General features: G+C 36.8%; 2 protein-coding genes across 3 annotated transcripts; one reads left to right on the plus strand and one right to left on the minus strand.

The window, feature by feature from the left end:
* Positions 1-383: 383 nt before the first annotated feature.
* Positions 384-6,616, minus strand: LOC144435726 (sialate:O-sulfotransferase 1-like). Of its 2 annotated transcripts, none has more exons than XM_078124336.1 (6): positions 6,539-6,616; positions 3,790-4,388; positions 3,280-3,417; positions 2,604-2,765; positions 2,002-2,205; positions 384-1,221 (listed from the first exon to the last, which is right to left on the minus strand). In XM_078124336.1, the coding sequence occupies exons 2-6, from the start codon at positions 4,346-4,348 to the stop codon at positions 863-865; spliced, it is 1,422 nt and encodes a 473-aa protein (XP_077980462.1). In that variant the 5' UTR covers positions 4,349-4,388; positions 6,539-6,616; the 3' UTR covers positions 384-862. The 2 variants fall into 2 exon arrangements, with proteins under 2 accessions (XP_077980462.1, XP_077980461.1); XM_078124335.1 differs by lacking the exon at positions 6,539-6,616 and adding an exon at positions 6,009-6,147.
* Positions 6,617-9,222: 2,606 nt separating this feature from the next.
* LOC144435885 (sialate:O-sulfotransferase 1-like) lies at positions 9,223-14,909 on the plus strand. Its single transcript, XM_078124526.1, has 4 exons — positions 9,223-9,776; positions 11,001-11,162; positions 11,914-12,111; positions 14,258-14,909. The coding sequence occupies exons 1-4, from the start codon at positions 9,599-9,601 to the stop codon at positions 14,611-14,613; spliced, it is 894 nt and encodes a 297-aa protein (XP_077980652.1). The 5' UTR covers positions 9,223-9,598; the 3' UTR covers positions 14,614-14,909.
* Positions 14,910-15,354: the final 445 nt, after the last annotated feature.

A 15,354-nucleotide genomic window follows, 5' to 3' on the forward strand; every position in this document is an offset into this window, starting at 1 on the left:
CACTGAGCTGGTACAGAAAGACAAAGACAGAGACGGAAATACAAAGACATACCGAAAGACAGACAGACACGAATATTGTATGTGTGTGTGTGTGTGTGTGCGCGCGAGTGTGTCAGTGAGTGTATGTATGTATGTATGTATGTATGTATGTATGTATGTATGTATGTATGTATGTATGTATGTATGTGTGTGTGTGTATGTATGTATGTATGTATGTATGTATGTATGTATGCATGCATACATGCATGCATGCATGCATGCCTGTCTGTCTGTGTGTGTGTGTGTGTGTGTGTGTGTGCGTGTGCGTACACCTCATTTCTCAGAACTTCATCACAGTTTGATAGAGCTAAATACGCAAACATATTTATTGAAATCAATGCTTGTCAAATGAGAACTCCCTAAATATCTCAAGCGATAAACTGCTTCTGTTTCCCATAAACACGGTGTCTACCAGTGTCTTTACAATCTGATATCTATTAATTACTATTTTTTCATAGAAATAGGGTAAATCCGGGAAAAATAATTTGACATTGGAAGGCTGTACGCATAACCGGAAACTCTCTGATGAGAATCTAGGAGGTAATCTTTATAGTTACTGTGTGTATAGCGCCACCTGTCTTCAGTTCTACATGTAAAAAGTATGAATAATCAGGCATTTCTCGTATATTGCCATGGGATTTTAGCTATACACCAATTCTTCCTTGTCAAGTAACTTATTTATGGCAAGACTGTCATTTTCCATTCTAAAAAACAGTAAACAACCTCGCCCTGAGTTCTATTTCATAACCTCCGAAATAAAATAAAGCTTGTTTGTTCGTTTGGTGTTTTTGTTTGTTGATTTTATTGCCTTTTCAGGTTTTGCCTATCCCGGATACACCCTTGCCACATGTTTGAAACCTTTGACCTCCAACAAATCGTTGACGCGTTCTATTCTCTCTTCTATATTCAAATGCATTTCATCGGTAAAGGGGTCAAAACCGAGGAATCTTCTGTCATCATCGGGTCGATGAAATGTTCCATCCATGTTTTTGATGACACAGGCTACACGGCTGTCTTCGAAGATCACGTTCAAAAACTTGGTAATTCTTCGTAGTTCATGAAGTGGGTTGTCCTTGATGTCTTCATAACGTACAAGTAACATTGGACCATCATGGAACAACAACCATTGACTAACTTGACTTTCCCATTCACTTGAATACTTTTTCACGTACAAATCCCAACCTGTTTGAAAAAACAAACATAGTTATCAAACATAAAATCTCTACGGTAGGCTATAATTATATGTGAGTATACATTTATTTGAGGTACTCGAGATCGTAGCAATAATGACCCGCATATTTATGAACTTAGAGCAATTTTGTTGAAAATTCAGAAAACAATTTTGAAATTCTCAAACTGTCAATGCATTATGATTGATCACGTGCACATTTTCTATCTAAAGTAATACGAAACAAAAACAGAAAAATGCGTGAGAGATTATAATGAATCTTGTGCTTCAGTACTAAAACTTTATTTTGATATTTTCCATATGTTCTTTGGTTTGATAGATAATGCATATTATGACATAATGATGACCAGCGAGAGAGAGAGAGAGAGAGAGAGAGAGAGAGAGAGAGAGAGAGAGAGAGAGAGAGAGAGAGAGAGAGAGAGAGAGAGAGAGAGAGAGAGAGAGAGAGAGAGAGAGAGAGAGAGGGGGGGAGGGAGGGGGAGAGCAATTCGAATTTTATGGGAGGGGCTGGAATCAACAACTAGACTCAACAAAACAATAACAATAACAACAACAGCAACAACTAGCAATATTCACGGATACTGAAGTCGGCAAAACATAGATCACAACATTACACATTACACACATCATTAGCACAACACTATCTACACAATACAACACTACACTTATGACAGAACACCACACAAAACCACAACACTACAGGACACCACACAAACCAACGCAACACTCCATCCACACCAATATAGCCACATGCACCTAAACCAATGACTTACCCTTTTCATTATAATAAATATCCAATGGTGCAAACCCAGTCTTCCCAGCATGCTCTCTACTAGCTTCAGCTAACATGGCTTTGTACGGATTTCGTATCAGAAGGACAGAACTATGAAAACGTCGAATGAGATCTCGTGAGAAGTCATGTGACTTCTGAACAATCGTTGTCCCTGAACGCCAATCTTCGTCTTCTCCACGGAAACCTGTGTATGTGTATGTGTGTAAATAGAGAAGATTTAATGCTGTTTTTGACATTCTTAAAGTCTAAATTTAGATTTATGTTGCCCCCCCCCCCCCATTTTTGAGGAGGGTGTACTGTAATTTAGAGAAAATTGTCTTGGTTATATATTTTGTATTTGCTTGACGATGTCCGCATAAATTACTTTTTTTCGAATGTTTTGTTGGCCCAAACTGCCGAAATGTACAAATATCAATATCATGATGGTTACTGGAGAAGAGAAAATGTTTAGAATTTGAAAACGTTAGAGAACAATTGTATTTTCCCTTAGTACTATTATTACCATATATAGACTTTATATGTACATAAAGAACTATTGATAACCCCGATAATCATAATTTTGCTACAATGTAAAATTATTACCAGCAGCGTCCAGTACAGGACTCCGCTTCACATTCCCGGTATATATTCCTGTAGCTTGTTCAATGAGATGCCTTAGCCACGTATTCCCGGATCCTGGAAAACTAGCCAATGCTACCATTGGACGGCTCTTTTCTGGAGCAAAACGAAGCTGACACCGAGGTCCTATTTTGGTTAAAGATGGAAGGTTGAAATTTATCTCAAGAGAACAAGAAAACAACTTAAACATACATATAGCCAAGGAAACTTTATTGAAGTACTCGTGCTAATAAAGTGGATTTTTTTTTCAAACTAAGTATCAGCATTATACGTCATTAATGTACGGACTAAATGAACAAAGGTATAGGTGATTAATAGACAAACGAATCACTTTATCGATCAAATATCCATTCACTGACTCACTTATAGACTCAAAGAGAAATAAACTGACAGACAGTATTGATCAAAAAATCGATCAACAATCGATCCACCCACCCACACTCTCAGTCAGTCAGTCAGTCATTCATTCAGTCAGTCAGTCAGTCAGTCAGTCAGTCAGTCAGTCGGTCAGTTACTCACTCACTCACTCACTCACTCACTCACTCACTCACTCACTCACTCACTCACTCACTCACTCACTCACTCACTCACTCACTCACTCACTCACTCACTCACTCAGTATCAATATTACTCAGCATACCACTTGAGACTGTTCTGTTGGTGTTTTCTACGTGTTGTATAAGACGAAACTGTGTGTAGACAAGTAGAACGGATAACGTCAGAAGTCCAACAAGTGATATACCCCTCTTACCACTGAATAAACCGGCATAACTGTTACCTAAACAAAGCAAAATATCAGAATATGTAAGCATGATTAAAGCCAGTTGTACGTATGGTAATTATTGAAAGCCCTATGCCTAACTGTCACTTTTTGTTTCACATCACGTTTATCGAAATTAAGCCTAATCGTATGCATGCATGCATGCATGTATGCATGCATGTATGCATGCATGTATGTATGTATGTATGTATGTATGTATGTATGTATGTATGTATGTATGTATGTATGTATGTATGTATGTATGTATGCATACTTGCGTGCGTGCGTGCGCATGTGTGTGCATGTTTGTATATGTGTATGTATATGTACCCATACATGAACATATGCATAAATCTACAAAATAAAACAAAAAAGATATATTTATCTCACCGTTTCCTCCAAACCACACTTTCTTAATTCTTGACATTTTGTACACCATTCCCATTAATAACCATTTAAATCTACGTCTATAATGAAAAGATGAATCCTGTCTGATATACACTGGTTTCCTTGGCAACTGCTCGGCATCACGTGGCTCCAACGAGGAATTCGAAAGCATCGTATTTGGGGAATGTCTCCGATCTAGTTCGTTTTCTAACTGCTGTTTCTCGGACGGTGTTTCGGACGAGAAGATACCAACGATGGCAGATCTTGCTTTCTTTGCCTGATTTAGAGCAGCTTCCAGTCTGTGTTTTTGAAATGTTAGTTCCTTTATCTTCGTCATCAGCACTGTCCTTTCTTGTACATCGGCAAGACGACGTACTTCTTTCTCCAACCCTATTTTTTGCATTCTTAAAGCAGTAAGTGACACCTGTATCGGAATTCTATCCTCGTAGCGGGGGTTTTGTAAGTCGAATTCACCTCTCTCTGCTGTGTGTATGTTATGATCCCTTACTAAGTTTTCAATCCTGGTTTCATAGCTAAGTGATGACTTAGGACGTCCATACATTATTGAGTGGAATCTGAGTAGTGTAGAAGGCCGGTAGAACCTGATTTTAAATAAAAACAACATAACAGTCGATAACGAACCAAATATCAATAATAGAAAAAACAATGTACACAGACAAGATGCAAAGTATATACTCAGGAAGGCCTAATAGTGGACAGACAGACAGACAGACAGACAGACAGACAGACAGACAGACAGACAGACAGACAGACAGACAGACAGACAGACAGACAGACAGACAGACAGACAGGCAGTTTGTTTGATTTTGTATTGTTATGTGTACTTGTTCGCCATCTGTGCATTTTATTCTATTTTATTGTTCTTTTTATACCGGTGCAAAGGTGAAATAAATAAATAAATACAGACAGACAGACAGACAGATCGATAGACAAACAGATATATAAATATATAGATATATAGATAGATAGACAGATAGACAGACAGACAGATCGATGGACAGATATATATATATATATATATATATATATATATATATATATATAGATTAGATAGATATATGGACAGACAGACAGACAGACAAACAAACAGACAGAAAGACAGAAAGACAGACAGACAGACATACAGACAGACAGACAGACAGACAGACAGACAGACAGACAGACAGACAGACAGACAGAGAAAAACAGTATTGAACTCACGATTCAAAAATAAAATACACGTGATAGACATCAAAACGATAATTTCAAAGTTGCTATGAATGATGGTATTGTATTCTTTACCCTCATTGCATTAATTAGGATAATTTCTAGAGTTGGAGAAATGAAGTAATAAGTATGTACGCTTAGTTGCTGTAATCTGGTTTTCTCTTTTATGCAAAGAATATAATTATTCGAAATGATTTGTAAATCACACAATTCAAGGCCGTCGTTTCAAAACAAAAACAAATGTAATAGAAATTTATCACAAAATGGTTTTGATTCAGTAAATACACAGGATCTCGAAAACAGAAATATGGGTAAAATTGGTATGGACGGAACTTGGTGTTGAGAAGTGTATGGTTGCTTTCACCACAGACAATGAAGTCTGTGTTTTCACTCAGTGTGGATTTGATTCTACCATTGAATTATAACAATAATGGTATTTCAACACCAAAGTCTTTGTTTCCATCTAAAGTCCTAACACATACAACCAGCTGACGACTAAAACTGTAGACTATTATTGTTAGGGTGAGATGTGAAAACCGCAAAATACACTAAAACTAATGTGGTTTTTAAGAAATAACCAGATATGTCCCTAATTATTATATTTTAGTATCACATTATTTTCATAACCACGTATGATATTCCATACGTGACGTCACAATCTATTTATACTGAAATTCACTATTTTGAACTGACCTCACAGGTTTAAATTTTTTTTTTTTTTTAGAATTGTGCTCATCATTTGTAGATTATTTAGAATAGTATTCACTGGTGCAATGGCCTTATACATAGACCCGGTTGGTCCCGTTGAGAAATTGAGAAAAAGCAAACTGAATTGAAAAAATATATCAATCATTGAAAGCTGCTGCTAGTAACTGGTACCAGTTTGCACGTACAACTTATTACGTTGACAATCATTACTCGATCAAATCTATATTAATTAAAAGATCCCCATTACCTTGTAAATGTAAATAAAAAAGAAACTTATGTATACGCACCTTAGTTATGATGTCTGTCCAAATAAAATTGTCTACGTTGCATTGTCTAAAAAATTAACCCCCAAACACCAATATTACGGTTCAGCACACATTTTCCATACATGGGTCGCCAATCAGAGGAATACATTACACGTCAGTTATCATATGCACAGCCAAGCTGTTACTCAGTACTGAGCAGATTTATTGTCGTGGAGTATGTAATCAAAACAAATGCCCCTACGTCAGTAATCCCTTCTCGCTACCGATGTGGCTAGTATCTCGATATATTATCAACAAATTTGATGAATTTCTCCTTTCCATCCCATATATCAAACACCCCTGAGTGGATATGGATGACTACGTCACCCAAAGCTTGAAACGAAAACCTATACTATTCGTTAGATTTGTTAGATTTGAGTCACTGACAATTCCGAAGTTTGTTTATTTTCATAGTATTATATCATTGCGTTATGCCATATAGCTGTCTAGCGTAACTCGAAAATAACACATTCCCTCCTAAATATCCTTGTAGCTGAATACTGAAATCTTACCATGATAACTGTTTAAGTTTCTGCAACGATGACAATACAAGTTGGACATTACAAAATGAAAATTGACACTATTGCCACGTGCACGCTTGTGTGCGGTACAATGGCGAATTGGAAAGGCGATATTAAACAATTTCATCAAATGTAAAACATATCCTAAAAATCTGTTTCTACGTGTCATGTTTCATCCGTACAGATTATCGCAGGCATGCTGACGCAATCGGGAATAACTGATAACCATGACGTCATCACATTGCTGCCATTTCAAATAACCATGCTTCATGTGTGAATATAAAATCGTGTTTTAAAATGCTATTTGGTTTTGGTGTACAATGTAGATCTGAAGTAAAAAATAAAAAAAAATAATGTAAATACACACAATCTTATACAATACAATGTCGTTTAAATACCTTCAATTTTTTTCAAAATCATAGTGCCTGTAATATTTCTGTCATGATGTGATTGTGAATGAGTTGAGTGCGAGTTTCGAGACCCAACTACCATGGCATCATTTACCACAGTTGTCATGTGGGTAGTGCATTTATACGGTACATAACTGTCATGTCCAGGCGGGGAGGGGGAGGGGGTATGTGCAAAATACTGAAGAGCATAGTATCATATCAAATGTTTGATGGACATGTGTTTTAAATATTTTAGAAGGGGTCAACCATTGTCAAACTCCATTGGGACTATAAAGTGTATGTATGAGGTCTGTGCATTTTAAAGTGAATACAAATCTGAAATCGTCTAATTGCGTACATTGTGAAAGCATGCAGAGCAGTCAAAGGGTTGAGAACGATGAATGTCGCTAATAGATACGACTTGTTCGACAGCATCGACTGTCTATGCCCAATCAAACCAATTTGCAACTAGAGCTGTTCATATCTTAACGATGGGCTTTAACAGGAAGACGGATCGCACCACCACCGCCGCCGCCGCCGCCGCCGCCGCCGCCGCCGCCGCCGCCACCACCACCACCACCACCACCACCACCACCACCACCACCACCACCACCACCACCACCACCACCACCACCACCACCACCACCACCACCACCACCACCAATAATAATAATAATAATAATAATAATAATAACAACAACAACAACAGCAGCAACATTAATAACAACAACAATGAATACTGTGTATTAAGAGTGGCTGAGACAATCTATATATGTCTTATACATTATTATAAGGATACATCGACACATACAGGCTGTTCCAACATTGGTGGTACCAGTAGATCGAATGTTTGCTTTATACACAGCTTACATGATCGTATTATTTACATTACATTCCTATTACAATTTGTAGCATATTGGTATGTATTTTAAAAAAAATGGAAATATATCTTCAGCAGGTGTTTCATCCTATCGTTGTATACTTCCAATAGGAACCCCCTTTCTCGCGCTCAATGTCTCTCAATTTCTAGTCTGTTTGTGCCTCGGAAATTATTGTCTGTCTCCCTCAGCTCTATGTGCCTGTCCTTCTGTTTGTCCACCCGGATATTTTGTCGCTATCTATCTATCTATCTATCTATCTATCTATCTATCTATCTATCTATCTATCTATCTATCTATATATATATCTATCTATCTATCTATCTATCTATCTATCTATCTATCTATCTGTCTGTCTGTCTGTCTGTCTGTCTGTCTGTCTGTCTGTCTGTCTGTCCGTCCGTCCGTCCGTCCGTCCGTCCGTCCGTCCGTCCGTCCGTCTGTCCCCTACCCCCTCCCTGCCCATATATCTCGCCCTCTTACTGAGGTTCTGCAAGCGGATATCACACTTGAGGCAGACTCGTATATACATGTTTGCCCATGCCAGCTGTCTCTGTCAACCTTACTACTATATGTCTATACATTTGTCAGTCTGTCTTTGTGTGTCCGACTGCTTGTCAACCTGCTCCTGTCAATCTCCCATCCACAACGGTCCAATTCCTTACTTTGTTTGTCTCCTTCTGTATGTCCCACAATATTGCAATTGTAATTGTACAATAAACATATCATGAGGAAAATATAGTGTGTTTTCACAGGTATTTGCTGACGAAGCACCGTGAATGTAACATCCACGACACACAAAAACCAACCAACCAAACAACAACAACAACAACAACAACAACAAAACGATAGCCATTCGATCGTTTCGGAGTACCTTGAAAATAGAAACGATAGACTCCACATACATTTACGAACAATAGGTATGTAGGTACTGATACCACGTATTCTAGAACGTTTACTAATACTATATCAATATATTTAGACTAAACTTTGAGATTTATTTTATCGAACCGCGAGACAAGATATGCATACTAGAAGTATTTATCTCTTAGCTACTACTATCAATGGTTGTAGCTTTCTAGACAGTCATTGCTGGCGATAAGGGAATTAATGTATATGTATGCAATTCATGGTGCATAGTGGCTGACGTCACGAAGGTCTGTTCTTTCAATTCATTCGTCTCTCATTCATGAATTGTCATTGAAATACTTAAAAGAGATTAAGACATTCGAACAAAAACCCTGAAGTAGAAAAACGGGAGCACTTGGCAGTCCATTACTATCTAACGCAGCAATCAACCAACAAACGAAGAGTGGTGCTCACCTTTGACATTTTAAGAACACGACCGGTGAAACTCACACTCTTTGAGTTGAAAGAACGGTCATAGCCTGACAAAGGACTGCCGAGGTGATGTAAAAACGGATGTGACCCATCGCCTTTCTCCTGAATTAAGTTAAACGTAGCAGTGTTCGTGCACCGTTGATGGAAATAGCAATCACAGTGGTGGATCTGTTGTTATTCAAGATTAACTATTCATGTCTAGATGTTAAACACTTTCTTTCCTCAATCCAAGCCAGCGGGTATACTATGTGCTAAACACAGGAGCAATTGACAATTGCATGGTCACGATTCTGAAAGAGAATTTAATAGGACTGGCAGTGGGAAAGGAATTTAACTTTTATGTTCAATTAACATCGATGAAGCAGCAAACCTGATCAGATTTTATGTTACAGCGTTAACTATTTACATACAACGACGTTCAACGGGAATGACACATTCAAGATATGGACAGCAGACACGTTCGTAAGATTGTTGTCATTGGTGTATGTGGATCGTGTTTATTACTGACACTATTAGCTTGGATTACCGAGCCAAAACTCAAACTCCAGCGAGTGACTACATCGGTGAAGTTTCACAGGTGGGACGAACGGTTGATAGAGCTACGAGGACGAGAATCTAAAAGTAGGTCTCCTTCAACAAAGGGTATACTTTAATGCCTTCCCATTGACATTGTTACGAAATGTTTATGGCTCAATAGACATGCCAGTGGTTAAATATGACAATGTACGCCTGGTCAGACAAACGTGACCTAGTATCTTTTGTTGTCATAAAAGTCCATAAGCAGTTATCAGACCCACTCTTAAAAAATGTTGTTAGCTAAAAAGTGTACATGACTTATCTCTGGAAATACGCACCCCGAGAACTCCATCGGGAGACAATTGCGACGTGTCGGAGTTCTAGGAGTGCATATTTCAGAGCTACCCGGGTCTCTACATTGCGGACTCTTGAATTACGAGAAGCTTATAGACTCAGACCACCAAACAACTGTCTGAGTTATAGACAAAGTTATTCTTCAATCATATATCCATGTGTTTTTTGCCTATTTTTGCCTATTTTTCGTTGTATTTACGTTTAAAGAATCCAAACTAGGATAGATTTACATGTACGTGAGGTGTATATTCTTAATTTTACCATAATGTCACACTTTTTTGAATATCGACACAACGGCACAGAAAACAGCTACACGATTGTTATCTAGGATAAACTTCTGTCTGTATTCAATTCAAATCTTTGGAGGACTGTAACAAAGCACATTTCAAATCTTTATATGTAGAACAAGTATAACATTTCAAAGTTGGATTTAACTCGCATATGTCACATATAAGTATTGGAAGCTAGGGAATGGATACCTGTCCGACATCACAATTATTATCACTAGACAGAGTTATACTGTCAGATTCCAAAAGTCGATTTTCCGGTTCCAAGATTCATTGCGCGAGAGGACGGCTCATATGTTGTTACAGTTAGTCTTGTTTTGTCTTTACTGCGGTAGAAATAACATTTTTATCAGGAAATGATAGAAAGACATGTTGACCTCTTTGATTATGAGTGATTTTATAGAACAAAGACTAAACACCATAAAGTATAGAGAAGGGTTTTACGGGTGAACCCAGGGTACGGTCAGGTGACAACCACCCCCCTGAGCGCGTGCAAACCATTCAGCGCGTACACAAATACACATGGCGTTGTATGGATAGACGCGCAATGCATCTTGGAACCGGCAACAGGTCTATTAGTTGGGAGTAGAAAAAGAAAACTGGTCTTAGTAAATGTAGAATATTTGTATCAGTTTAATATGATATGTTTTAACATACCCAAATATATAACTTGTCCTCTTCTCATCAGATAGTAACTGTTCGGTCAGGTTCGCTCCACGTAACAACCATCCATACACCGCATTGGCAAGTTTTCCAGGTTCTGGCAACACATGGCTACGACATCTCCTGGAGATTAGTACTGGTATCTACACAAGTTCTCCGTATTACGATGGCACGCTTTATGATGGTGGTAAGTAACACTAAACAAATTTAATGTATAACTTTTAGTAAATACTATTTACGTTGGAAAGATGCATGATTGTATTTCATGATGAAAGTTTTCAATTTTTCAAATGGAATTGTGTTTCTTGAAAGAGCCGACCCGATCAAGTGCGAATTTATGTAGTCGAAGATTCAAGCTGTTTGTGTACTAAATTACTATAACTGATACAAATTCGTTTAGAACATTAAGAATAACTATCAAATATATACGTATAATATTTCAGAAATACCGTGTTAGTGCCAGTTTAGTTTTCAGTCCAATTATATATCTGTGAACAATTTCATTTAACATAGTAACTATCAAATATACGTATACTATTTCAGAAATGCTGCGTCAGTGTCAGTTTAAGTTTTCGGTCCAATTATATCTCTGTGAGCAATTCCAGTTTCTGATATATTACAGGGACATACGCAAATAACTTTCAAATTGAATGTAAATTGAATGTAAACGGTATTTGCCTAGCCTAGCGATCGCTTGGCAAATTCAAATGCGTACTCTGTACTTTAATAACTTAGAAACAAATCATATGGGATTTTGCTCTCTCTTTTCTCCCTCAACGTTAAAACGAACGAATATAAAACATTTTCAAGATTCATTCCTTTTAATACTACATATCATTATAATTTGTAATGTATATTATGATTTCTAAAGTAATAATTTGAGAAATTATGCTCATCTTTTGAAGACTTTTAAAAACTCAAGTTTCAATGTTTTTCAGGTTTTCTGGGAGAAGGGCTAGACCATAAGGAAGGTCGAACTGTTGTTGCAAAGACTCACGAATTCTATCCTATTAAAAGTGATTTCAAAACTGCCATTGTGCTAATAAGGAATCCATTTGATGCATTCGTAGCAGATTTCAACAGAATAAAGGGCGATCATGTTGGATTTGCCAACTCAGAAAGCTTTCATGAACAAAGTAAGTAGTGTACTTTACTATCAAACCAAGTAAGTAGAGTACATAGTCTTATTAGGTTACCTTTACTATCAAACCAAGTAAGTAGAGTACATAGTCTTATTACGTTACCTTTACTATCAAACCAAGTAAGTAGAGTACATAGTCTTATTAGGTTACCTTTACTATCAAACCAAGTAAGTAGAGTACATAGTCTTATTACGTTACCTTTACTATCAAACCAAGTAAGTAGAGTACATAGTCTTATTACGTTACCTTTACTATCAAACCAAGTAAGTAGAGTACATGGTCTTATTACGTTACCTTTACTATCAAACCAAGTAAGTAGAGTACATAGTCTTATTACGTTACCTTTACTATCAAACCAAGTAAGTAGAGTAAATAGTCTTATTACGTTACCTTTACTATCAAACCAAGTAAGTAGAGTACATAGCCTTATTACGTTACCTTTACTATCAAACCAAGTAAGTAAAGTACATAGTCTTATTACGTTACCTTTACTATCAAACCAAGTAAGTAGAGTACATAGTCTTATTACGTTACCTTTACTATCAAACCAAGTAAGTAGAGTACATAGTCTTATTACGTTACCTTTACTATCAAACCAAGTAAGTAGAGTACATAGTCTTATTAGGTTACCTTTACTATCAAACCAAGTAAGTAGAGTACATAGTCTTATTACGTTACCTTTACTATCAAACCAAGTAAGTAGAGTACATAGTCTTATTACGTTACCTTTACTATCAAACCAAGTAAGTAGAGTACATGGTCTTATTACGTTACCTTTACTATCAAACCAAGTAAGTAGAGTACATAGTCTTATTACGTTACCTTTACTATCAAACCAAGTAAGTAGAGTAAATAGTCTTATTACGTTACCTTTACTATCAAACCAAGTAAGTAGAGTACATAGCCTTATTACGTTACCTTTACTATCAAACCAAGTAAGTAAAGTACATAGTCTTATTACGTTACCTTTACTATCAAACCAAGTAAGTAGAGTACATAGTCTTATTACGTTACCTTTACTATCAAACCAAGTAAGTAGAGTACATAGTCTTATTACGTTACCTTTACTATCAAACCAAGTAAGTAGAGTACATAGCCTTATTACGTTACCTTTACTATCAAACCAAGTAAGTAGAGTACATAGTCTTATTACGTTACCTTTACTATCAAACCAAGTAAGTAGAGTACATAGTCTTATTACGTTACCTTTACTATCAAACCAAGTAAGTAGAGTACATAGTCTTATTACGTTACCTTTACTATCAAACCAAGTAAGTAGAGTACATAGCCTTATTACGTTACCTTTACTATCAAACCAAGTAAGTAGAGTACATAGTCTTATTACGTTACCTTTACTATCAAACCAAGTAAGTAGAGTACATAGTCTTATTACGTTACCTTTACTATCAAACCATAACTGATTTGTACTAATGCATTATCAGTGTGTATATTTATCACAACACATATTTGAGCTACAGTCTGGATATGATGACGACATTCCTTGTCCAACTTTATTCACTTTGATTCATCTTTTTTCACCCATAGTTTGATAATATTGCTTCTAGTGAGAGTACGAGTGACGTGGCAATTTGTTTAGAATGCATGGAATGGGATGGAAATGGACAATCAATTAATTGAATAAATGTAGTTGTAATTTATCATTGAAAGTTGGGCTTATCTTATCTGACACACTGCTTCGTTACTTGTTATTCTAAAATGTTGGCCTTTTCCACAGAGATCACTTGCACTTGTTATCATTAACGTTTACATGCACTGCTTCTGATTTGTGCAGTATTTTACCAGACCCAGTACTGTAATGTAACATTTACCTACTCAACCACCAACCCATCCATCCACCCACCTACCCCTTCCATTCATCTAGCCACTCATCCATCCACCAATCCACACACCCACCCCCCAAAAACAACAAACAAACAAACAAACAAACAAACAAACAAACATACATACATACATACATACATACATACATACATACATACATACATACATACATACATACATACATACATACATACATACATACATACATACATACATACATACATACATACGTACATAATTCTTTCATTCATACCTGTAACACAATGTCAAAATAATGGATTTTTAACTGTATCTACAGGTTGGTATGAATATGTTTTGGATGCAGCCCCTGCTTGGGAAATATTCCACACAAATTGGTTATTGTGGAATCATCCAACGTATTTTGTTCTCTATGAAGACCTCGTCAACAGCACAGTCGACAAAGTTATAGAAATTACTGAATTCTTGAACGTAACTCTTGACGAAGAGCGCCACCAGTGCCTCGTTGATAACACGGAGGGGCAATTTCATAGACATCCACAAAACCAAAACGCTCTATTGAAGAAAAACGTATATTCAAAACGAATGTCTGCAAATATAAACAAAAGAATAGAAACTGTAAATGAATTATTAGTTAGTAAAGGACTAAAACCATACAGTTTAAATGTCACGTGACCCAACTGTAGACGATGTAAATAATTTTAGATCATAGAGAGTGTGTACATGTGGATTAAAAAGATTCGGACGCCAGTACATCAAAGTCGGCCACGAGATGTTGGTACAGTCCCCGGGATACAGCAAATAGTCAAGGTTGAAGTAGCATGTATGTGTGCGTTATTGATTATCGAAAGGATTTTTATCATAAAATATAAGATAAGTTTGTGAATTGTGTGATAAATTCTAGCAATTTTAGCTACATGTATATAATTGAAATACATGAACCATAGAGATTGTGTTCTCTGAGCTTCCTGGTGACAAGTACAATAAATAAAATGAAGAGTGTATTTGTAGTAGTCATGGTTACGTACTTTTTAGAGTGTTACTCTTATATGACTAACATTATTTCGTGAATTATTTGAGGAATTCCAAAGTGATATAGTTTGTACGATTCTGCAGCTGGTCGTGATATTGACGATGAATGTGCTTGAATTGATGAACAACGAAACAATGAAATGGCTAGACTTCGTCTTATACATCGTATATATGTCCAATAACATTTGTCCAAGTTATTGGTGGATGCAAAACATACACACACGTTCGCTCAGATTGAAGTCCTCTCAAGGAGATAGAACTCATCGGTGACCACAATGCATCATCACATACAGCCAAGATGGATAATAGTTTGAGTGTTCTCCCTCCCCCCGCCTCTTTCTATGTATCCCTCTCTCCCTTTTCCATCTCTCTCCCCAGTAACTA

Source organism: Glandiceps talaboti, chromosome 5 (assembly GCF_964340395.1).
Source record: "Glandiceps talaboti chromosome 5, keGlaTala1.1, whole genome shotgun sequence".
NCBI classification, from domain to species: Eukaryota; Metazoa; Hemichordata; class Enteropneusta; family Spengelidae; genus Glandiceps; species Glandiceps talaboti.